Source organism: Populus nigra, chromosome 5 (genome assembly GCF_951802175.1).
Source record: "Populus nigra chromosome 5, ddPopNigr1.1, whole genome shotgun sequence".
Lineage (NCBI taxonomy): Eukaryota > Viridiplantae > Streptophyta > Magnoliopsida > Malpighiales > Salicaceae > Populus > Populus nigra.
In genome coordinates this window covers 17725513-17749133 of record NC_084856.1, presented here as the reverse complement: position 1 = coordinate 17749133, position 23621 = coordinate 17725513, and the positions used below count along the sequence as shown (strand labels likewise).

Sequence of the window (23621 nt, the reverse complement as noted above, 5' to 3'; positions counted from 1 at the left end):
TGAACGTTGTGTTTATATAAAAAAAAAGTTAGTTGAAATGGGGTTTTTTTTCTAATATTATAGGCAGACAAAACATATCATTTATAAAATACATAATCACTTTACTTTAGTCAATAAAGATATAGTTGTCTAAGAATTTCTTTATAAAAGATATGAGAGAAAGCAACCTTTATATCGAGAATAAAGATTTATAAAGATAAATCTACAAAGTTGCTTGGGTTGTCTCAATTCACTTACATGGACAAGATACTAAAATGGTTTAGCATGAAAGAATCCAAAAGATAATACTTATTTATTTTGCATATGCTATGCCCCTATAAGAATATATGTTTAAAAACATAAATTGAGAGATATATGATGTAAGTGATTCAGCATACTTCGAAAATGTTATTAAGAAGATGTCTTATACTTCGAATATGATGAGTAAATACTAATCTGATCCAGGTGAGAGTCGCTGGAAGATAATTAAAAATGTTCTTAAGTACTTAAAATGAATTAAAAATGTTTTTCTAGTTCATGAAGGAGATGAGCTGGTAGTTCATGGTTATTTAGATGCTAGTTTTCAATCAGATATTGAAAATAAAAAATTTAGTCTAGTTATATCTGACTCTAAATAATGGTGCCATGAGTTGAAAAAATTCTAGATAAGACGCTATAATAGATTCTACAACTAAAATTGAATATACCTCAATGCTCGAGGAAAAAAAAGTTGTTTAGATTAAGAAGTTCATCATTGAATGAAATGTGATTTCTAGCGTTGTTGATCTAATAGCCCTGTACTATGATAACAATAGAGCCATTACACAAACAAAGAAACTAAGGTTCCATTAATAATAATAAAATATATACTTACATAATTTTATTTAATTAGAAAATCATAGAAATAAAACATATAAAGATAGAGTGAATACTCACTAAAGAGAACCATGTAGATCATCTTACTAAGCCATTGCACACACAATTTACTATTTACTATAATAGTATATTTACACCATTGGCCTTCCTAAAAAAATAATGGTCTTGTTCTTGGGGGTATTTTGATATTTTTACAAAAGAATTGACCGAAGGTATATATCTTTTCAATTTTTTTAGTACAGTGAAATTATCTAATTACACTACAAGTCAAAAATTTTAAAATCAACAAAGAAAGGTGTTTTTATCTTTTTATTTTTTTTAAATACAGTAAAACAACATGCATACCCTTATAATAAAAAAAATTAAGCCATGTGTATAGGGGCCTTTTGATCTTTTCACTTTGGCTCTTGTGATTTTCAGGTTCATCAAAGGCATTATGATCCTTTAATAAAGATTACATATTAATTAAATTAAAAAAGTAACTAGGACGTGCAATGCACGGGTCAGCGCATGCGGCGCCTCCTGGTAACATAAAATGCCTTTTTTGTCGTGTCCTATTTCTCCTAACATGGTGTGTGTTAACGATGACAAGACTGTTTGTCACCGGTTAACCTTTTCCCTTTCTTTTCTCTCTCCTCCACCGATAATTACATGCCAGTTCACTTTGTTATTGATATTTCAACTTCGGTTTTTATTCTTTTGATTTCTAATTTTTGTTTATTGTTCTTGGCATTTTTATTTTTTTTATTTACAATTTAGTTATTCAATTTCAAATTATCATATTTTTTTTTCTTTCAATTTGGCTCTTATTCTTTTGATTTTTTTTCTTGGTCTCTTTGTAAAAATTTTATTAGTTTTTAATTTTATCATTCAATCCAAGTTTATGAGTTTTATTTTATTTTAATTTGATCCCTATTCTTTTGATTTTTTTATCTTTTTATTAAATTTATTTTTCTTTTTAATTTAACTCTCTAATAAAAAATTTCTAGTTACTAACTAATTTATTTTTATTTTATTTTTCACCTTGATTCTTTTAATTTATACTATTTTATTGTTTAATTAAAGTAAAACATGATATGAAGTAGTTAGCCATTGATTGATTTATTTATTTGAAACACACTTGTAATATAGTATATTATTTTTTATAAAAAGAATCTGGACCCACACGATATATCGCATGTCAACGTCTAGTTGAATCTAAGCATGCGTTGTTCCCCGTCCTAATTCCAAGCTTGAAAATCAACATTTATGTTTTCTTGAAAGATTCGCAATTAATATATTTTTTTAATTTTTGCCCAGATGAACTACATGCATTTGATGAAAGGTTTCTATTCGGTTCGGTCAAATTGACAATCCCATAAATAAGAATTGCCGTCCCTTGTTATCAGGACCAAGATAGTCGAAGAACAATATATACAGACTAGAAGACGGGCATGAGGAAGAAACAAAGCAGTTTCCTCACCTGGGAAAAAGGAATCATCATCAATTCAATAGAAAATGGAGCAAGCAAGGCAAATTCACTTGCCAACCGAACATGTGTTCCGGAGAGCTTGAGTCACTTGATCTTTTCTTCATGTGGCAGATAATTGAAGGAGCACATCAAGACACGACAACTTGCTCATTGCATCTGGACCTCTTTTTATTATTATTATTATTTATTCAGAAAAGAAATACAATGAATGCTACGTATCAATTTGTTCTGCGAGTTATGATTGCTCTATAGCAACCTGTTCATTGCTGAGCTCAGCAGCAAAGGCAAGAAACCTTCGAAGAGAAGACAAAACTAGAAACAATCTCCCAGTCCGTCAAAACTGGGGTGAATTTTACAGCATCTTCACGATACTAGCAGCAGCAGTAACATTTGTTTTGTTTCCATATATATATATATATATATATATATATTATCCAGCAAATTCTTACGTGCCTCAAGCAGGAATCTTACCTTATCAGGGCACTATGAAGATTTATGCAGGAAGCCATTTGGCCCAGATTTCAGATGAAACCCATCACATCAAACGATGCTATCTATGATAATATTGGATTAAATAAGAAATGCAAATCCCTAAGATGATATAATCTATGATTGCAATGTAATTAGAGATTTAGGAGATTGCAGACACTGTGAAGTGTGAAGACTATTTATTCAAAATGATGCCAAACTTTTCTGTAGTTTCTTCCTTTAACTTGTCGTTTCTATTTGACATTACGTTTGCAAGATTTGCCGTGCACATGTTCTTGCAATATTGCATCATCTTCTAACCGCATTACATTGACATATTCTTACTATAAAAACAATTTAATTATTGTGATACAAATATAATAATGCTAATTTCATCCTAGTTTTTTTATTTTATTTTAAAAATCAACTATTAAAACGTGTTTATAGTTGATGTCAGATACTTTTTAAAATCGTTTTATAATTCAAAATTATTACTTTAATATTTTTTAAAATCAAAATATTTTTTAAAAACATCTAAAAAGAAAAATAAAAATCATTTCAAATACTTCTTATTAATTCGAGTGTCTAAAAATAAAATTCAGTCATTTGATGGATAAATTTGGGGGAAGAATCTTACAATTATAAGGAAAAGAAAATCAAGAAATCATATACCTGATCCCTTAGATAATGAAATAGGAAATTCCATTATTAAAAAAAAGAAAGTTCATTGCATCCATATAAAAATTATCCAAAAAAAAATTATTGACAACCTTTTCTTGCTGTTTTAAAAACACCAGTATAGTATATATAAACTGTGACTCTTGACTGTTACGTGTTTAACAGCAGCAGCCAGCGGCATCATCATTCCCCAGAAACTGTAAATAAAGGCAGCACCAACTAATCAAAGTCTGAAACTTTACAAGTTTTTTAACTCATATCCGCGGCTGTGAAGAAGAAATCACCAAAGGTAATCAATCATTCACATGTGACATGCCTCTATAATTATAAATATGGTATTTGTTTTTTTTATTTGCTCTGCATACTGGGCATGGTTATCTTCAATTACTGAATCAATCTGGGGCTCTGTCCATTTTGGATAGAAAGAGAAGAAAAAGAGGAAAAAAAAAAGGAACATAAGAAGAGAAAACGAATTCTTCCACTTTCTCTCAAAAAGGGTCTTCTTTTTTTGCTATCTTTTCTCAGATTTTAATGGGGTATTGAGGATTCCAGTGTGGCAACTTGGGGTGAGCCTTTTTCAGTCCAAGCTGTCTTTTTTATGTGTAAGCAAGTAGTATTAGTTGTTGTTGAAAAGATAGGACTAATTGACCCATCCTGACATGATTTTTTTCTCTCAGGATAACCCATCAACATCATTCATAATTTCTACGGCTGCCCTTTGTAAATTGCTTTCCCTTTTTAGGCGATGTTTTGACCCATTTTTTTTGTTTTCTTTCATGGGTTTTTTCTTTTGGTTTATCTGATTTCTGGATTCTCCCAATTTTTGTTCAATCAGCCGGTTAATTCTGTTTTATTGAACTTGTGGGTTTTGTCAATAGAAGCATAGTAGAAGTTGCAAAGTCATCAACTTTTATTAGTTTCTAAGTAAAGTTCTAACATTTACAGTGATATAGAGAAGGAGGTGGGGGAGAAGTAAGGTTGTGCACTGTGAAGGTCAGATTTTTTTTTCAACAGTTTGTTTTTTGTGCAACTTCTCACACTTAAGCAGTACATGTTTTGAAAGTAAAGTTTTGAGTGCTAGTTAGTAGTTACAATGTCAAAGTCTTGACAGTGCTAGTATTGTGAAATTGAGTCGTAGGCTGCCTTTCATTGTATGGTGTTTCGTACAGTTACTGGGGTTGGACAGTGAGAAAGGAAGGAATCTGGAGTTAGTTTTTTCCAAGTGGGTATTTAAATCTGTGGTTGATACCTGAGGTATTGCTTAAGGGGTTTTACTGTTATTTGTGCTTTATTGATGGAAACAAATATGATTATCATAGAAAGTCTAAGAGGAGAGATTTTGCCGAGGGTTTTGAATTTGACAAAAAATCGAAGGCTTCTATCTTTGTTCAGTGTTTTGTAGTTTGATCTTAGTTTTTCCTCACTGCTGAGACCCAAATGGGATGCATGGGATTATTTGCTATTTCAAATGTTTCTACAGCATAACTTTACGTCTCTCTTCTTTGTTCCAAAAGTTTCTATTTTGGAACGCAATCTTGCTTTTTATTTGTGATTAATTCTACTTTTTAGTTAGATTGGGGAAAAAACAAAAGAGTTAAAGAGGTTGTAGCCTATATGTACTGTAAAACTTGTGGATGAAAGGAGATTATGACATGATAAATTCTTTGTGGGCCTGTGCTGTTAAAACTGTTGTTATCAAGTAGGGGACACAGTTAACTTGTTTTTGTTGGAATTAGAAATGGCCTTGTGAACGCTCCTATTATTCACTGCAGGCTTCTAGGTTATTCTTCTTTGTTTGGTTTCTCCGTTGTCCCTTTCATCTCTCACAATCCCTTAACCTAATTACCATTTACCGTTAAATTCACCGTAGCATTAATTTCTGTATATTGTTATTTGCTGCTATTTATTACATCTTCGAATTAGTGATTTTCAGATATTTCTCATGGTCTAACTGAACTTTGATGCCTTTTCATTTAACAATAGGTCACCAATTCACAAGAGTCCAAGTTTTTGAATTGTGGAGCAAATCACCATTGAACTCTTCACATACTCCACTGGGGCTGTGATTTTTATTGGAGGTGAACTCTGGTTCAGCTTTCTTGGCCTTTCCTGGGGTCCTTTTGTTTTCTCTTCTTGCTTACCTCTATTGCCTGACATATCCTGGTTTCCCATAATTAAAGTCTGTTGTCAATCCGGTTGTTAGTGATTCCAAATTTAGAAATAATTCAGATCCTACTTCCAAGAAAATCTGTGGTTTCGGCGAGTGGCTTTTAGGCTGGCCTAGATTCTGGAGCACTTTGGTAGATATCTTTTCCTCATCTTGTGAGTGCTATTAGCTGTAGGTAACTCAGAGAAGGCTAGATGTCTGTGGATGAAGGGGGCAGTGGTTCTCTGTGGACTAAAGAACAAGATAAGGCATTCGAGAATGCCCTTGCTACTTATCCTGAAGATACTTCAGATTGGTGGGAGAAAATAACAGCCGATGTACCTGGGAAAACTGTAGAAGAGATTAAACATCATTACGAGCTTCTGGTTGAGGATATTAGCCAGATTGAAGCTGGCTGTGTACCATTGCCTAATTATACCTCTTCTTCAGAAGGTTCAACGAGCCATGCCATTGATGAAGGAACTGGAAAGAAGGGTGGCCACTTAGGGCATCATAATAGTGATTCCAATAATGGAAATAAAGCTTCAAGGTCAGATCAGGAACGCCGTAAGGGAATTGCTTGGACTGAGGATGAGCACAGGTAAATTAATAAATTATCATTTTATTCATCATCAAATCAAGTGCTCTGATGGTTATCGTTGATTGAGTCGTTGCAATCTTTGATTTTCTCTGACTTAAATTATTTTTGCTATGTTTTTTCTGCCAAACGCACCTTAAGACCAGCTAATCTGTGATCAAATCCATAGGTTTAGGAAATCTTGAGATGATAGGAAGCAAGTGAATGATAGTTGATTTCGAAACTGTGAGACAAATGTGTTTCACTTTCTGAGACTTTTAGGATGGAGCACACCTTTTATTCTCTTTTATGGTAATGTGTTCCTGAATGAATTGTGTTCAACCTCATATTTTGCATTGGATTATTTGTTTTAAAACATTTAGTACATAGTTGTACCTGCGACAATTGAGGATGCTGGTCTAGGGACTGGGAAGTGAAAGATCCTCGGTTTTGTAGGGGGATGAAATGACTAGTCTTAATCTAAAGCTAAATCAATAAACCTAATTGACTTGCATTGCTTGAAACCTTGTTATCTAGATTTAGTTGTCAGAGAATAACTGAGATGATGTGATTGATTGTCTGAAAAGTTGTTCCAATAGACGAGCACCTATATGTGTCAAGAATGTAAATGGAAGCTTGAAACTGATGCATGAAGTAGAATCTTTCCTTGGTGCATTATTAGTAGGTGTTGGAATCTAGTTTGTTTCTCTGTATTCACTTTGCAATAATGGTAAAATTAAAGAAGAGTGAGGAAAAAAAGAAGAAGGATTTACATTGTTTGGTTGATTGAGCTGCTCCATTGACAGAGACAATGGAGGAATCACTATAAAACTGGAGATCTAGTATGTTCCCTCTCTTGCATGCCCTAGCCTTAAGACAGCTATTTGTCTTGAAACAAACTTTTACTCTATCTAAAACAGAAGATTACATTATTCTCAAGTTTGTACTTTGTTCATAGTTCAACACCTTAGCATTGGATAAGAATTGAATGTGTTTGTATCTCATTTGTTTAGGCTCCCTCTGATTTTTCTCGGCCTTGGAGTTGGATAAATTCTCGAGACTTTTGATCAGGGTGGAGATTAATCAAATGATATATGATCATGTTCAACATTTTAAAAAGACTTAAAACATGTAAAGTTGTGGTGAAGCACTAAATTCCTTCTCGCGTTCATTCATTAACACCTATTATACTCCTTAATGATTTTTGGATGTTTTATTTGTATGAACGCTACGGCATTTAGGTTTCAATAACGAGGTTGGAAATCCTAAAGATTTATAAAAACTAGTGTGGTTTGTGTCTATGTTTCTACATTGGCATCCACATGGTAGTGGATGCATTTGGATAAATTTGTCATGTTATTCTAATAGAGAAATTCACAAAAATTCTGTACATAGGATTAGGGACTTGTTTTCACAAATCTATGAAGCTTTGTTGTCAGTCATTCCACTCCTTTTCTTCTATATCTCAGAAAGATCAAACTAATGGAGCTATTTATACACGAGTTTTTGGCTCTAGCTGATAGTATGGCTTCATTTGATGTGTTCTGGTGGTGGATTGATTAGAAGGTCACAATGGGTGTGTGCTGGGGGTTGCGGGGATAAGGATCCTTTTAAAGTTGCCAACGAATCTATGAATTGTTGCAACAGTTTCTTAGTAAAACACTTTCCTCCTTGAATAAGGAGACCACAAAGCCTAGATTATGTTGGCTTTGTTAAGGGAGTCTTGCAGCAACAACTGGAGAAATTGGTTGAAGAATAACGATGCATAAATTTGCAAACATTTAGCAGTCAAAATTCAGTAAGGTTCTTCTAGGGGAGATTCCTAGAAGACCTAGTGGGATCATTGCTTTCTTTCTTTCTTTCTTTCTTTTTCCTCCCTTCATTTCTCTTAGTCTTTGAAGTGAATCTAACTTCAATTGCACATTTTGCTTGTGATCATGGCCTCTTTGTGACTGTTATTGGAGGTTTGGAACCAAAACTTAAAAACACAATTATGAGCTCAGGATTGCCTTGAATATGTAAAGCTTTGTCTTGCTTCTTGTGGTCTATTGAATCTGTTTTCACCGTGTGGTTTTGCAATACCAATATCCTTTTGGTCACACGCTCGCGGAGATTCCTTTAATATGATTGTGATAATATTGGGTCCATAGCCTGCAATATCGTAATTAGTTAGTTTAGGGTCATCCATTGAAGCTTGCAAAAATTAAGTTTCCATATGAACAGAATAGGTGATATGGACTGACTTTGGTGTGGAGGCTGCTAGCATTCCTTAAAGTTTTACATGATAGAGTGAAGTGTAATTATTTCAAACTCTTTCTTAAAGGTCTCAAAAAACTTTGTAATCACCACTTTGCATTTGACCATGGGTTTTTGTTACTTGGGCTGTTGGGGTTGCTAGGGGTAATTCGTGTTCCAACTTTTTAGTGCAATTCTAGGGCACTTGCACTCTCAGCAAGTCACTGTTCTCTCTGGCGTGTCTGGTCTGGAGTAGCCTATGCTAAGCTTCTGGTTCTTTAATTAATAAAGTTCAAATCTCCCCTTCTAAATCTCTCTCGCGCTTTATTTTCCTGCACTATTTTACACAAATAATCAGAGGAAGACATGAGATGGTGTCATAAGTTTTTGTTGAGGAGCTGTAATTGCATGGTTTTTGAATTGGAGAACCTTTAATGTCCTATTGAAGGATAAGTGCTGTATTTTCCTCAGTTCTCTTTTATGGCAATGTGGATGTTTTCTTCCAGTGAACACACTTAGTAAGAATCTATAAGCATGTTATAGTAGAATTTTGTTGGTGGTGCTGATTCCTGTATCCTTCTGATAAACAGGTTATTTCTTCTTGGTTTGGACAAATATGGGAAGGGTGATTGGCGAAGTATATCAAGAAACTTTGTCGTGACAAGAACACCTACACAAGTAGCAAGCCATGCTCAAAAGTATTTTATTCGTCTCAACTCAATGAACAAAGATAGGAGGCGATCCAGCATTCATGACATCACCAGTGTTGGCAATGGAGACGTTGCAGCACCTCAAGGACCGATAACTGGTCAAACAAATGGTTCTGCTGCAGGTTCCTCTGGAAAGGCAGCAAAACAACCACCTGCACAGCCAGTTGGTCCCCCAGGAGTTGGTATATATGGTCCTCCAACTATAGGCCAGCCTATAGGAGGTCCCCTAGTCTCGGCAGTTGGCACCCCGGTGAATCTTCCAGCACCAGCACACATGGCTTATGGTGTTAGAGCCCCAGTACCAGGAACAGTGGTTCCTGGTGCACCGATGAACATGGTTCCTATGACATATCCAATGCCGCACACAACCACTCATAGGTAAAAACATATGTGGTTGGCTACAAGCATACAAAAGACAGAAGACTTTTTGCTTGTGCTCATTTTGGGTTACAGGGTTCTCCATTTTAGCCTGATTAAGGTTCCGCGCATCTGCTTATCGGCAAGCAAAAGTTGTCTCATGTCATTTTCTTTACTCGGGTGCCCCTCTCAAGTCTCAAATAAGCCACGAGGAGAGAAGAACTATAGACATCTGTATAGGCAGCAGCTTTGGGAAAATATGGCATCATTTATGGGGTAGGACAACCGTTTAATTTATCCTCTATAGTTTTACATTACAAGCTCTTGGACATTTAGAAGTAGACAATTAATGTATTTTTTTTTTCTTTCATGACCATAAGTTGTAAAGAACCCGTTTATATTTCAACTCTTCACAGTTGCATATGTAGTCGATCACATATTTTGCTGCACCTTGCTACTAATTTCTCGACGAGTTGAAGGATCATTGTTCTCAGATCTTTGCCTGGGACGAACCCTCGGAAGTTTTATGGAGCACAGGCATGGGCATGTATTCTGTTTGAATGCATAACCAGGCAAGCACGAATTTATCTGAAAGTCAAGAATGTATTTTGTTTGTTCATGTAGCAAAAAAATTCAACGATTTCCTACTAAGAAATTACGTGACAGCAACAGATAATCTTTGGTGCTTTATTTTCTTTTTTCAAAGATCCTATCTGAAAGGCAAGTCATATATGAACCAGAAAATAATTTAGACAGCCATGTTCATGTAGCAAAAAAAATTCAACAATTTCTACTAAGAAATTACGTGACAGCAACATTATTTTTTCCTAATGGACTAGTCAATATTCAAACAGTACAGCACGTAAGCACCAGTAATAAATACGCAAAAAATCTTTTTTTTAAAAAAAAACTGACCCTGGGCTCTTCAGGAATAATGTTTGCCAATGGAGAACTAACTCAGTATGAGAAGGAAAAAAAAAAAAACAAACATCAAACAGCGTGGTTTTATGGAGGATGGTGGGCTGATTATGGGCCTACTTGAACTCTAGAGATGAGGCCCAATTATTACAATGGGTAGGGCCTTGCAAAGCCTCTTATTTCTTCTCACCGTTTAGTTTTCGGATTTTGGGGTTTCTTTGGAGGGTTTCAAACTAACTGAAAACATGCTAATGGGTTTGTCTTATATGTTGATATTATATTATTTGCTGGTGCTGCTGGCAGGATTAATTTTCTTAATAAAAAAATAGTTAGGTGTTGCTACAGTTTTTTTATAGTGGAATTTTTATTTTAAAATCATAATAGGGTCGATACGATATAATTTGGTCGCCTTGATAAATTAAAGGCTATCCAAAAGATTGGTAAAAATCTCAAAATAAATATTCAAAATGATATTTGTTTTATAAACATTGAAAAGACAACATACTAGATTGATTCGGGTTAACCAAGGTTAATCTGCCAATTAATATGTCAGATTATGATATTATGATAATCCCATGAAAAAAAATACAAACAAATTATAAAGCTCAATTATCAATAAATTTGATGTTGAATGATGAAATTGAAAAAAAACCAATTAAAAAAACCAAAAAAAATTATTCAAGTCAACCTGGGTTAATCTGCCAAACCTACGACTCAGTTCATGATATCAAAATAACCCGATAGAAAATAAATTAAAATAAATTATGAAGTTCGATCCAAAATAAACCTAATGTTGAAGGATGTAATTGAAATTGAAAAATCATTTAAAAAAACAACAAAACAAAAGAACTTTAATTAACTCTTGTTAACCTATCAAATTCATGATCCGAGTCATGTGATGAATATGACTTTATAAAATATAAAAATAAAAAAAATCATAGAATCTAATTTTTAATAAATCTAATATTAAAAAATTGTATTAGAAAAATAAAAAAAATTAAGTCAATCGATTAAACCTGCATTCTAGATCAAGAAATTATAATAATCTTATAAAAAATAAATTAAAAAATATAAAAATAAAACCCAATCCTTAATAAATCTAATGTTAAAGGATATAATTAAAATAAAAAAACATGGTTTAAAAAGAAGAAAAATATTTAAATTAATAGTGTTTTACAAAAAGAGATACCCTAAAATGAATAGCAAATATTTAAATCCTCTCTTCTTTTATTTTTTTATTTATTAAAATGAATAGCAAATAGCTAATAGTTTTAGAGTCAGTCAAATATAACCTTAGTTTTTTTTTCCACGCTTCATTTTATGAGAATTTATGTTGGTATATTTATTTTCGTTATCTGTTTTTTTATTATGTAATTATATATATTATACAAATATTTTTTGCTGAGTCGAGTGCCCAAATGTTTTTGTTTTAATAAAAAAATATTACATTCACCCACGATTTTTTGCAACTTAATTTTTTTTGTCTTAATTATTTTATTTTCTTTGTCCGAAGAGAACAAGGACAAAAAAAGGAGCCAGTTTCCTGAATTAGAAATATAAGTGGGTCAGAATGATGGATCAAAAGGAAAGAAAGCAAGAGTTCCCGCCATAAAAAAGGAAACCATATCACATTCACCCATGATTTTCTGACTCCTATCAGGTCTCCCTTCCTTTTCAGGAGTTTATACGCAATTGATGATTGGTCCCTTTTGGCACCCCAGTTACCACCGCCGTCTGCTTTCAGAACCCTAATCTTCCTCTCTAAAGTTTCCTCTCTCTGTAACTGGTAGCCGTATTTACAGAAGTTTTTTCTTTTTCGCCAACAAGTTGCTGACTGACAGGTAACTTCTCCTATCCTCTTTTCCTTTCACTTGCGTAGTGTTTGGTTTCCGAAAAAATAGAAGAAAACCATATGCAGAGCTTTTATGTTGTTCTTTTTGTATTTTGTAAGTGACCCAGAAAATTATTTTGAATTTTGTCTTGCTTTGCGAAGAAGAAAATTGTTGAATTTTGTAAGTGACCTAGAAAGCTGTGATTTTGTAAAATTTTGCTGCTTCCTTTGGTTGCTTTTTATTAGCATCCCAATGATCGTTCTGTTTTGTCTGTCATTTTTACCCAAGAATTAGACACAGGAAGCCAGTTATTATAGATTGGTGTTTGTGAGTTAGGTTTTACAAAGGACAACACGGATCATAACTTGTTTGTATTCTTGTCTTTGACAATTGAACAAATCAATAGCAATGGAAGCAACACCCGAGCAACTAGAGCGCAAGAAAAAGAAGGAAGAGAAGGTTCTTTCTCTTTGAAATTAAAATTCTGGTATTTTTATTTTTTATTTATTACTTTGCATTCTTAATTCTCATTTATTTATATTTATTTCAGGCTCGAGAAAAAGAGCTGAAAAAACTTAAAGCTGCACAAAAAGAAGCTAAATTTAAGGTATTTGATTGACTTAATAAAAAGAATTGACTTGAATCTAAAATGTTAAAGTCGTGTGTTTTTGTGTGTTTTCCTTCTTTTTTTATCACAGGTACAACTCCAATCTAAGAAAAAATCAAGGCGAGAAGAGGAGGAGAAGGTGGTGGAGGAGGAAGAGGATTATAGAGACCCCCTCACTCCTTCTGGACAAAAGAAAAGACTTTCTGCTATTATGCCAAAAAACTACAATCCCTCCAATGTAGAGAAATGGTAAGTGTCTGCTGACCTTATAAAAAAACTTTGATTAAGCCGTGTTCAAATTTATTTTATCATTTTTTGTATCATGAAATTTTCAGTTGGTACGAGTGGTGGGAGGCTTCAGGGTTTTTTGTGGCCGACGCCAACAGTTCCAAACCCCCTTTTGTTATAGTAATTATTCCATCTCTAGATAATTCACATACTTTCTACACGTCAAAGCTACTTATTCAAAGACCAATAAATGATGGGTTAATCTTCTTGTAGCTGACTTCATTTTTCTGTGTTTTTTGATTGATTTGATTTCTTCATTATCTGGTCTGCAGTTGCTTCCCCCACCAAATGTGACTGGGAACCTACATTTAGGGCATGCGCTCACAGCTGCTATTCAGGTGGGGTGGCATTCTTTTCTCTCATCCCCCTCCCTCTTTTTTTCTCCCCCTTGATAGACCATGGTTTATCAATTACTCATTTTCTTGATAAACCATGGTTCTTCTTGAGTAGGATACAATGATCCGCTGGAAGAGAATGTCTGGATTTAATGCCTTATGGGTGCCTGGTCTTGACCATGCTGGGATTGCGACACAGGTTACATCGTCTTTTACTTTTTAAATTTTCAGTTTGCTTCTCTAGATATCTGTACCTGTGCATCCATCTTCTTGGCATCTGGACTGCTAGCTATTCATAATGTACATGAAATATTCATATGTTACCCCCGATATGTTTAGTATTTGCTTAAATTTTTGGTGTGAACTTGCTGTTTTGCACTCGAATAATCATGTAATCTCTCACACATGATTTTTCCACACAAACATCTGAATTTTCAAATTATATGAGCTTAAAAGGATGTTTGAATGTCAATTGGCAGGTCGTAGTAGAAAAGAAGTTGATGCGTGAGCGCCGCTCGACAAGGCATGATCTAGGCCGTGAAAAGTTTGTATCTGAAGTGAGTTTTGAGTTGTTATAAGTAGAAAATTACTTTGACATTACTGGTTACTTCCTTGTCTGTTATCAAATTTACCTCTTGTCATGACCATTATCTTCTTTTAATTCTAATGTAAAGGTTTGGAAGTGGAAGCACGAGCATGGGGGTAACATATTACAACAGCTTCGCAGGTTGGGTGCATCCCTCGACTGGTCCCGCGAGGTAAAATTTAGAAATTTCACTCTTTGATTTTATTCCATGAATTTATTTACTTTATTTTTTCTTTTAACTGAATTAGACCTTTGATAGATGTTTTCTTCACCATTGTTAACTTGTTCTCTCTCTTCATATTCTTTTCTAGTGTTTTACAATGGATGAAAAAAGATCAAAGGCTGTGATAGAGGAATTTGTTCGGCTATTTAAGGAAGGTCTTATATATAGGTATTTATTTTTACAGTAAGAAACTTTGATTGTGGCATTCATACCTGACATAAAAATGTGAATCTACCTGATTGCATGGTGCGTCCTCCTGACTGTGTTGTGTGACCAACAATAAATTTGGTTGTATTGTTACCACACCTTAAATTTTCCGTAATGTGTTTGTGGCTAGAGTTTGAACCTTTCCTTGTGCTTTACACAACTATATGTACCTTTTCCAACTTTCTATGACGAGTCTTGGATGTGCATGGTGATTGGTAAGGCTTGTAACCTTCAAAGTGAATGTTATGGATTTCATAGTGTAATTTTCTCGATTTTTAATTTCTCAAATAAAGTCTTTTGATCATAACACATATGAATCAGAAAAACGTGGCTGTCTTGATTTAGCTGGATATTTCACTTATTTAGCTAATACAAATTATTTAAATTACTGCATATTATACATATTGAAATTTTTGTTTGGTTATTTTTTCTTCTTTTTGATGGGAATATGTCTTAGGGGGTTTATAATGATATCTTTCACAGGGATCTCCGGCTAGTACATTGGGACTGCACCTTACGAACAGCTATATCTGATGATGAAGTTGGTTTCTTGAAACTGGTAGTATTTTCTTTTAGATCATGTTCTACTTATTTAAAAGTCTCTTCTGGTTTGCAGGTCGATAAAATTGATATCAAAGAGAGGAAATTTCTAAATATTCCTGGTTATGACAAACAAGTGGAGTTTGGTGTTTTAACCTCATTTGCCTACCCTATTGAGGGAGGGCTAGGCGAAATAGTTGTTTCCACCACTAGGGTGGAAACAATGCTTGGTGATACAGCTATTGCCGTACATCCAGGTGACGAGAGGTACAGCCATCTGCACGGGAAATTTGCTAATCATCCATTCAATGGAAGAAAACTTCCAATAATTTGTGATGCCATTCTTGTTGATCCCAGTTTCGGGACAGGTGCTGTCAAGGTAAGACTGGATTCTGGAACTTAGAAAGTCAAAATTGATATATATTTATATACACTTTTTTTTTAAGTTCTCCTTATGGAATGTTAGTATTCTCTGATGTTTTGCAGATCACTCCTGCCCATGATCAAGATGATTTTAAGGCTGGGAAGCGTCACAGTCTTGAATTTATTGTTATTTTTACTGACGATGGAAAGATAAATGATAATGGCGGTGCAGAGTTCTCAGGGATGCCACGTTTTGAGGCACGCGAGGCAGTGAAGGAAGCGCTGAAGAAAAAGGTACGATCCTTCCATCTTATAATATTCTCTATTAAATTAAACTCTTGCTTAATTTTAAAGCTTTAAGCGATAATACGTACTTGATGGATTGCTAAATGAAAAATTGTACTTTCTCTTTTCAAACACTCACACATGCACACCTGGCAGTGTGTTTATTCTTCCCTGTTTCCTGTCCAGTAATGCTTAAGAATGCATCTTGCATTCATTAATTTTCTATGTAATTACATGTAACTATGTTTATTCTACCATTATTTATTCCTTGTTTCACATGTCTTTGTTACTATGGCATCTGTCTTTATATTTCTTGTAGGGATTGTATAGAGGTGCTGAAAACAATGAGATGCATCTTGGCCTTTGTTCAAGAAGCAATGATGTTGTGGAGCCAATGCTAAAGCCCCAGTGGTTTGTTAATTGTGATAGTTTGGCAAAGCAAGCTCTTCAAGCAGCTACAGATGGAGAAAATCCAAAGCTTGAATTCATTCCGAAGCAATTTTTGGCTGAATGGAAAAGGTTATCTCATGTCTTTGCATTTGTTTCTCATCAGTTAATTGAGAAACATAATATAAATCTTGGATAGATAACGAAAGAAACTGAAAAACTAAAATAAAAATGAATAGTAAACATGAGATGACCACAGGATCATGTACTTTTGCGTTTGTTGTTTAAAGTTTCTGCATGCTTAGGACTAGTGTCCGATGTGTTTCTTTGACAATGTTATCATATGATTTTTCATGTTGTAATTGCTTCAGTCTCTTCAATAGCTTTTGGACATGGATAAAGTAAATTCTTCTCGCTATTCTTTTTTATTTTGCCATTTACGTTTTATCTTCTTAGCTTGTCCATTGCCTGAATATATCTCTGTTTCTGTATGGCTGTGAAACTCCATAGATGGCTGGGAAACATACAAGACTGGTGCATATCAAGGCAGCTTTGGTGGGGTCACCGCATTCCTGCATGGTATGTTACACTTGAAGATGATGCAGAGAAGGATTTTGGAGTCTACAATGACCACTGGGTAGTGGGTAGGAATGAGGAGGAGGCTTTAGCTGAGGCTAGCCAAAAATTTTCTGGCAAGAAATTTGATATTAGCCAGGATCCAGACGTGTTGGATACCTGGTTTTCTTCTGGTTTATTTCCATTATCTGTGTTGGGATGGCCAGATGATACTGATGATTTAAGAACATTTTATCCTACTTCAGTTCTTGAAACTGGGCATGACATTCTATTTTTCTGGGTTGCTCGGATGGTGATGCTAGGAATTCAACTGGGAGGCGATGTACCTTTCAGGAAGGTCCGTGAATACATCTCCTAAAATTCCATTTTCGAGCCTGCAGCTGCCAAACCCCTTATTTCCCATTGATATATTGATGTATTATTTTCCATGCAGGTTTTCCTGCACCCTATGGTTCGTGATGCACATGGCCGTAAGATGTCGAAATCTTTGGGAAATGTTATTGACCCACTTGAAGTAATAGATGGGATAAGCCTTGAAGGTCTTCACAAGAGGCTTGAGCAAGGTAACTTGGATCAGAAAGAGCTGGTTGTAGCAAAAGCTGGACAGAAGCAAGACTTTCCTAATGGTATAGCTGAATGCGGTACAGATGCTCTTCGATTTGCTCTTGTCTCTTACACAGCTCAGGTTCATACTTCTGCTTGTCAATGTGTTCATGAATTAGCTATGATCACTTGAATAATTTTATTTGCACTCAATTTCTTTACTGACATCATTATCATTTTCTATTTGCAGTCTGACAAAATAAATTTGGACATCCAACGAGTTGTTGGATATCGCCAGTGGTGTAACAAACTATGGAATGCTGTTCGGTTTGCAATGAGCAAATTTGACACTGATTATACTGCTCCAATAAATTTCAATCTAGAAACCATGCCTTTTAGCTGCAAATGGATACTCTCTGTACTCAACAAAGCTATTTCCAAAGCTGTGTCAGCTTTGGATTCATACGAGCTCTCATATGCTGCCAGTACAGTGTATTCATGGTGGCAATATCAGTTCTGTGACGTTTTCATTGAAGCAATTAAACCCTACTTTGCTGGGGATGATCCAGCATTTGCCTTTGAGAGGAGTTCTGCACAAGATACTCTTTGGGTATGTTTGGATAATGGACTGAGATTGCTTCATCCATTTATGCCATTTGTTACTGAAGAATTGTGGCAACGCCTTCCTCCTGTCAGGGGCCATACAAGGAAAGAGTCGATTGTGACATCTGAGTACCCATCAGCTGCAGATGTAAGTTCAAAGAGCACACTAGCTATTGATGATAGATTTGCGACTAACAACATAGTTTAGCTCAAGGTTTATTCAGTTATCAGTGATGATCAATCCTCATTTCACTTTACAGGCCTGGACAAATGAAGAGGTGGAATATGAAATGGACCTTATTGAATCTACTGTTAAATGTCTAAGGTCGTTAAGGGCTGAGGTGTTTGAGGACCGAAAAAATGAAAGGTATACATTGGATTTTTGTTTTGTTTTGGTTGCTAGCTTAATTATGTGCATTAGTTCAATACAAGTTTTCTGATTGTGTTTCCATATAGCAGTCTTTCTGATTGTGTTTCTATATAGCAGTCTTGGTTGGTTAGTTTGTGATGTAGACCGTAAACTAAAGACGACAACAAATAAAGAAAGAACACTTGAATTTTAATGAGCGAAAGGGGCTGCAAATATGAATTCTAAATTCGTAGGTTTTATTTTATCTAGAATAACAATTCTCCAGAAGGTTTATAAAGCCTTAAATAGATTAGAAACCTTACCTTAATTAGAAAACAAATTAAAACTCTGAAATTACAAAAGAAAGAAGCATGAAATCAAAAAATAACAAGGAAAATCACAAAAACTACTAAAACTAGGGCTCTGGGGTGAAATTTTTAAAATCTAAAGATCCGACGGTCAAAGTAGCGAGTCCATGCTACCTTAGGGAAAACGGTCTAAAAAAACTCATGTAAAAATTTTAGTAGTCGAATCAAAAGTTATAGTTCTTTCGAGTTGTTATTCTGATCTGGCACGACCAGACCTTATCTGGTCCTAGACCTGCCTTTCTAGTTCATAGATGTATTTGCTAGGCCATCCATGTAATCTATTCGGGATAGATTCTCATTTAGTTATGGCAGACTCATACCTGACTGCTCAGAATTACCCGTTATCGCAAGCTCAACTATATTAATTTGTTTGCATGATTAAGTGTTGCTTCATGCTTACATCCAAGATGAGTCATGTTTGACCTAGTCACAAATGTTTAAGAATCTATAAAACACGATGCTTTTGAATTAATTTCTATACTCACCCCAAATGTTAAGACTGGTAGAGTGGGATGTAGTAGAGTTGAATGAACAAAATGGGAAAAAAGACGATTGTAGAGTGTGATGAAGTATTTTTTTCAAGGGAACATGTGTTTGACAGTGTCTTAAGATGTTTTTTTACTGTATTTAAAAATGATTCGAATGTTCCGTAACAATCCATTTCTTTTCCCAGGCTGCCAGCTTTTGCATTTTGCAAAATGAGAGCAGTTGCTGACATCCTCACAAGCCACAACTTCGAGATCTTAACCCTTGCAAAAAATTTGTCATCTATTCAGGTATTCTATCACATTTGCTATAGATGGGCTTTGCTTCCTTTTTCCTTGTTTGTGTATGCTGTTTTGATTTCTTCTTTAGTTCCTGCCACTTTTGGTTTAACATAGGAGGAGACCTAACATGCATGCCATCATCTTATCAACTTTAACAGATATCTTGCAAGTCTTTAAATTACTAGTGAGCCCTTGGCACACAACAGTTATGTGTGCCAAAATTTCCTTTCTGAAGGAATTTGCTGGTGTTAAAATTTAGTGTTGCTGATGGAAATTATTCAAGTATCAAGTATCTGCTATTGCCTTTGGTTTTAGCAGAGTTTAGAATTGAATGCAAAGTACACAGGACGGTGCTGATCATTTCAAGAGTGGCAGCTCCTCCACTCCCCTCCCTTAAAACCTACACCTGGCCTCCCTTCCCTTCTCCTTCCTCTTATCTTTATATGTAAAGGTGTCATATTCAGATTATCCAGGTGAGAAGAAATGAAGAAATCGGAGTAAGTTAATTAAGGCACAAAGTATTCCAGTTCAAGATAACATAATCTCTTGTTACTTGAGTTAACTTGGATATTAAATAAATAACACTAATTCTGATCAATAATACTATATGACACCCTCCAAAACAGGTTTATATGACCTTCAGGTTTTTAACATCATTGTTTCCACCCCGCTGAGTTTGTAATTCATTCAATTTTTTCAGAGCTACCACATTTGAGAATGTTGCATTTTTTTCTCTTATGTTAATCCTTTGCTCAAATAATAATTTTTGAGATAAAATCATTCTGAAGGTTCTGTTGAGCGGGGAAGATGCCCCCCCAGCTGGATGTGCATTTGAGAATGTTAACGAGAATCTTGCAGTCTATCTCAAGGCTGGAGAAAAAGTTAATGCAGAAGTAGAGCTCGTGAAGATGAGAAACAAAATGGATGAGATACAGAAGTAAGTCGAAAACTTCTAAACACAACGCACCATATTTATGTAAAGCATATTTTCATTTACTTACAGTAAATATTTTCACCAGACAACAGGAGAAATTGGAGAAGAAGATTAATGCAGCAGGCTATAAGGAAAAAGTACCTCTTGAGATTCAGGACAAGGATACTGAAAAACTGAGTAAACTTGTTCAAGAAATGGAACTCTTCGAGAAAGAGAGCGAGCGGCTGGAAGCTGAGAAGAGCTTGTAATTTGCTATACTCGGTCTCGACCAGTCTCGCATGGAATAGCCATTAGCGGAATTGTTTTCATCCAAAATGATTTTTTTAGAATTTTCATTAGTGACAATGATAGGCAACTATAACGATCAATTTTTATAAAGAGCGACGTTTTCCAAGTAATTAAAAAATATCTTCATATATTTATAATGTGCCTAATATATAGAGTTTAAATTAATCAAGTGCATTAGAACCAATCCAAAACCTTAGATGGTGTTTAATTTTGAGTTAAACAATGGAGGTTAAGTGTTAATAGATTAAGTTTCAAAAAATTAGGATTCTTTTTGGTAATATAAGACCTAAATTTGAGAAAACATGTAAGAAATTTACAAAAAAATAAATAAAAAATAGATATTTTATTCTTACTCAATATTAATGAGAAAATTAATTTAGAAATTCTACATATTAGATGAATACATAATTATTCATAAAACAATTATTAATACCATCATAAAAGGCTCCAATCTTCTTTAAAATAATGATATAATAAGATAATCCCTTAAATATTTGAGAGACACAAGTTACAATTTAAAAATAAAAAACTCATAAACGGATCATTAATTTCCATACACTTATATGAAAAAAATATAAGGCCAATAAATTTGAGAAAACATGTAAGAAATTTTAAAAAAAATAAATAAAAAATAGATATTTTATTCTTACTCAATATTAATGAGAAAATTAATTTAGAAATTCTACATATTAGATGAATACATAATTATTCATAAAACAATTGTTAATACCATCATAAAAGGCTCTAATCTTCTTTAAAACAATGATATAATAAGATAATCTCTTAAATATTATTTTAATAAAATGATTTTAATGGAATTTTATTAAAAACTTTACAAAAAATAAAAATAAAATTAAAGTGATATCTAACAAAAAGATCAGACGTATTTGGCTTTAGAAAAAAAATTCATGTGCATGTAGATTGAACAACAAAATAATGTGTCATTAACCTTACTTTTTTAATAGGCCATAAGATGAGTTGCCTACTTGAAACCCTAATTTTTTGCTTTTATGTTTTTTTTTTCACTTGAAAACACTCATAAAAAAATAACTCTAAGAACATTAATAAACCAATTTTCAATCCAAAAAAATACCTATAATCACTCTAAACACCTAAAAATTCAATAGACTAAAAACCACTTTACAAGTTCTGATTTAGTTTTTGCTACACATTCAAAGAGAAATACCACCTCTCATTCAACCCTCTCTCTAAAACAAATTCATTGAAACTGAGATTTTTTTTTTAATTGTTGGAATATGACTAATCAAATATTTCCTTTCTTTTTTTTTTCAATGACTTTCGCTTCTCTCTATTAACATCGAGAGAAGGAAAAGAAAAATAAATAAAATTTAAGATTGAAATGAAAAATCCTAAAAAGTACCAAACATAAAAACTAAAAACTTCAATGAGCAAATTGTAGCTTTATGTGCCCCATAAGCAATAAAAACCAAAAGGTCTAGATTTTTTTAGTGTTAACTTTGGTTCTTGTTGTTTTAATATTTTTTAATTATAAACTTAAATTTTATTCTATAAAATCAAACTTTAATTTAATGCTGAGATATTTCTTGCCATTGCGAATATGCAAGAGCATGTAAATTAAAACAAATTATAAAATTTAAAATCATATCAATATAATATTGGAGGATGAAATTAAAAAGAAAAAAAAATCTAATGACCATAACTGTATAGTTTTTCAAGAACAAAAGAAAAAGGGACAAAAACCATGCACTATAGCAGTCTAATCTCCTCTCTCATATATGATGAAATGCGTACATTAATCGAACATAATTTATAAAACATGATCATATAGAATCAGATTCTATTATAGATTTAAAGGTAAAATCTTCACTGAACTATCTCATATAAAATCATTAATAACAAATTAAAGCTCAAATTAATTACCCGAAAATATATAAAAAAATTTATATATTAATCGAACATATATAATTTTTTTGATGCACTTGGATTTAACCCTGATTAAACTCAAAATCACACAAATAAACTTCCTAGCTCTTAATATTTGTGCCCCAAAAAAACCCTAGCAAGGTAGCATCAGCTGAATTTAGTTAAATACTGGCCTTGCTCAGTTACTCAACTTTCACTTTACAAAGCTGCACAAATTCATACTTGACTGCTGACTCCATTTTACTTGGGTTTCCAAGAGGAATATAAGCTGGGCAATTCGCGATCAATTGATATTTGCCAATCATCGACGAGCCAAGCTTCCATTTCAGCCTCCCATAAACCTTGATATCGAGTGACACACAGCCAGATTGCAAGTCTTCCATCAATCCAGCAGCCACAAGTGGAGAAATCGGTACATCTTTACCGTACAAAACCGGAGACCACACAGAGACCTCTTCGTGATCTAGGTAAGTCCTAGGCAGCGCAGTTGCTAGGGTTATCTGTTGGTGTTGATAGATAGCATGTACATCAAGCTTTTCATAGTATATCCCAATATGGGCATTAGGGTTTCTTGTAGATAAAGTGACCTGCATGCTACAAGTTAGCAAGTTTGGGTTTGAAAAATTCAAGCCGTAGACAGTAGCGTCCTGAATGATAAACCGTGGCTTATGGGGCTGAAATTGGGTAAGATAAAGCAAGACTACGATGCCAACGAAAATAAGCGCACCAGAAGCTAAAAAACAGAAGCGCCCCTTCGTTTTGCCGTCGGGAGCATCATTTTTTGTGGAGTCCATAACTGTGAAGACGATATACACAAGAAACAGCAATAATAAGTATTGATTAAGTTGAGACCGAGTTATTGTACAGGTTTGAACTTTGAAGACATTGTGATACAATTAATTTATAAAAAAGGTTTAACCCCAGAAGGGAGAACACATATTTCTCCATTTGAATGCGAGCATGATCATATGTCATATTATATGTTTCTAATAAGTATCAAAACTTGTAGCTCAATCGCTATTAGTGTCGTCCTCCCCAAAGAGTTTCAGCCTCTCTCCTTTGTAATGAAAAAAAGAAGAAGAAAAGCAATGACCCAGGACCTGATTATATCTATAATTAAAAATCAGATCCACAACTTTCTAGTGCTCTTTAATTTGTAGCCATCACAATGCTGAAGGCATGCTTTTAGATGTGTATGGATTTTATACAGCCATAAATCC

General features: G+C 34.0%; 3 protein-coding genes across 6 annotated transcripts; 2 read left to right on the top strand and 1 right to left on the bottom strand.

Moving 5' to 3' along the window:
* Positions 1 to 3642: 3642 nt before the first annotated feature.
* LOC133695039 (transcription factor SRM1-like) lies at positions 3643 to 9946 on the top strand. Of its 4 annotated transcripts, none has more exons than XM_062116790.1 (3): positions 3643 to 3761; positions 5456 to 6219; positions 9021 to 9946. In XM_062116790.1, exons 2-3 carry the CDS (start codon positions 5834 to 5836, stop codon positions 9520 to 9522), a joined length of 888 nt encoding a protein of 295 aa, XP_061972774.1. In that variant the 5' UTR covers positions 3643 to 3761; positions 5456 to 5833; the 3' UTR covers positions 9523 to 9946. The 4 variants fall into 4 exon arrangements, with proteins under 4 accessions (XP_061972774.1, XP_061972775.1, XP_061972776.1 ...); XM_062116791.1 differs by lacking the exon at positions 3643 to 3761 and adding an exon at positions 3840 to 4038; XM_062116792.1 differs by lacking the exon at positions 3643 to 3761 and adding an exon at positions 4158 to 4465.
* A 2048-nt stretch (positions 9947 to 11994) lies between these two features.
* Positions 11995 to 20626, top strand: LOC133693794 (valine--tRNA ligase, mitochondrial 1-like). Its single transcript, XM_062115115.1, has 21 exons — positions 11995 to 12256; positions 12654 to 12706; positions 12798 to 12854; positions 12946 to 13103; positions 13190 to 13262; positions 13415 to 13480; positions 13593 to 13676; positions 13957 to 14034; positions 14152 to 14235; positions 14375 to 14454; positions 14977 to 15034; positions 15110 to 15412; positions 15520 to 15690; positions 16001 to 16200; positions 16579 to 16981; positions 17078 to 17329; positions 17438 to 17938; positions 18051 to 18157; positions 19181 to 19283; positions 20063 to 20211; positions 20294 to 20626. Exons 2-21 carry the CDS (start codon positions 12656 to 12658, stop codon positions 20454 to 20456), a joined length of 3141 nt encoding a protein of 1046 aa, XP_061971099.1. The 5' UTR covers positions 11995 to 12256; positions 12654 to 12655; the 3' UTR covers positions 20457 to 20626.
* A 1957-nt stretch (positions 20627 to 22583) lies between these two features.
* On the bottom strand, positions 22584 to 23195 carry LOC133694477 (NDR1/HIN1-like protein 12). The gene has a single exon (XM_062115996.1). It carries the CDS (start codon positions 23193 to 23195, stop codon positions 22584 to 22586), a length of 612 nt encoding a protein of 203 aa, XP_061971980.1.
* Between the last annotated feature and the right edge of the window lie 426 nt (positions 23196 to 23621).

Excerpts from the sequence above, each read along its gene's own strand:
- LOC133694477 (XM_062115996.1), bottom strand. The coding sequence starts at position 23,195 with ATGGACTCCACAAAAAATGATGCTCCCGACGGCAAAACGAAGGGGCGC.
- LOC133693794 (XM_062115115.1), top strand. The coding sequence starts at position 12,656 with ATGGAAGCAACACCCGAGCAACTAGAGCGCAAGAAAAAGAAGGAAGAG. Across the intron at positions 14,455-14,976 it reads AAGGAAGGTCTTATATATAG|GGATCTCCGGCTAGTACATT; the intron begins GTATTTATTTTT and ends TATCTTTCACAG. Across the intron at positions 19,284-20,062 it reads AAAATTTGTCATCTATTCAG|GTTCTGTTGAGCGGGGAAGA; the intron begins GTATTCTATCAC and ends ATCATTCTGAAG.
- LOC133695039 (XM_062116790.1), top strand. The coding sequence starts at position 5,834 with ATGTCTGTGGATGAAGGGGGCAGTGGTTCTCTGTGGACTAAAGAACAA. Across the intron at positions 6,220-9,020 it reads TGGACTGAGGATGAGCACAG|GTTATTTCTTCTTGGTTTGG; the intron begins GTAAATTAATAA and ends TCTGATAAACAG.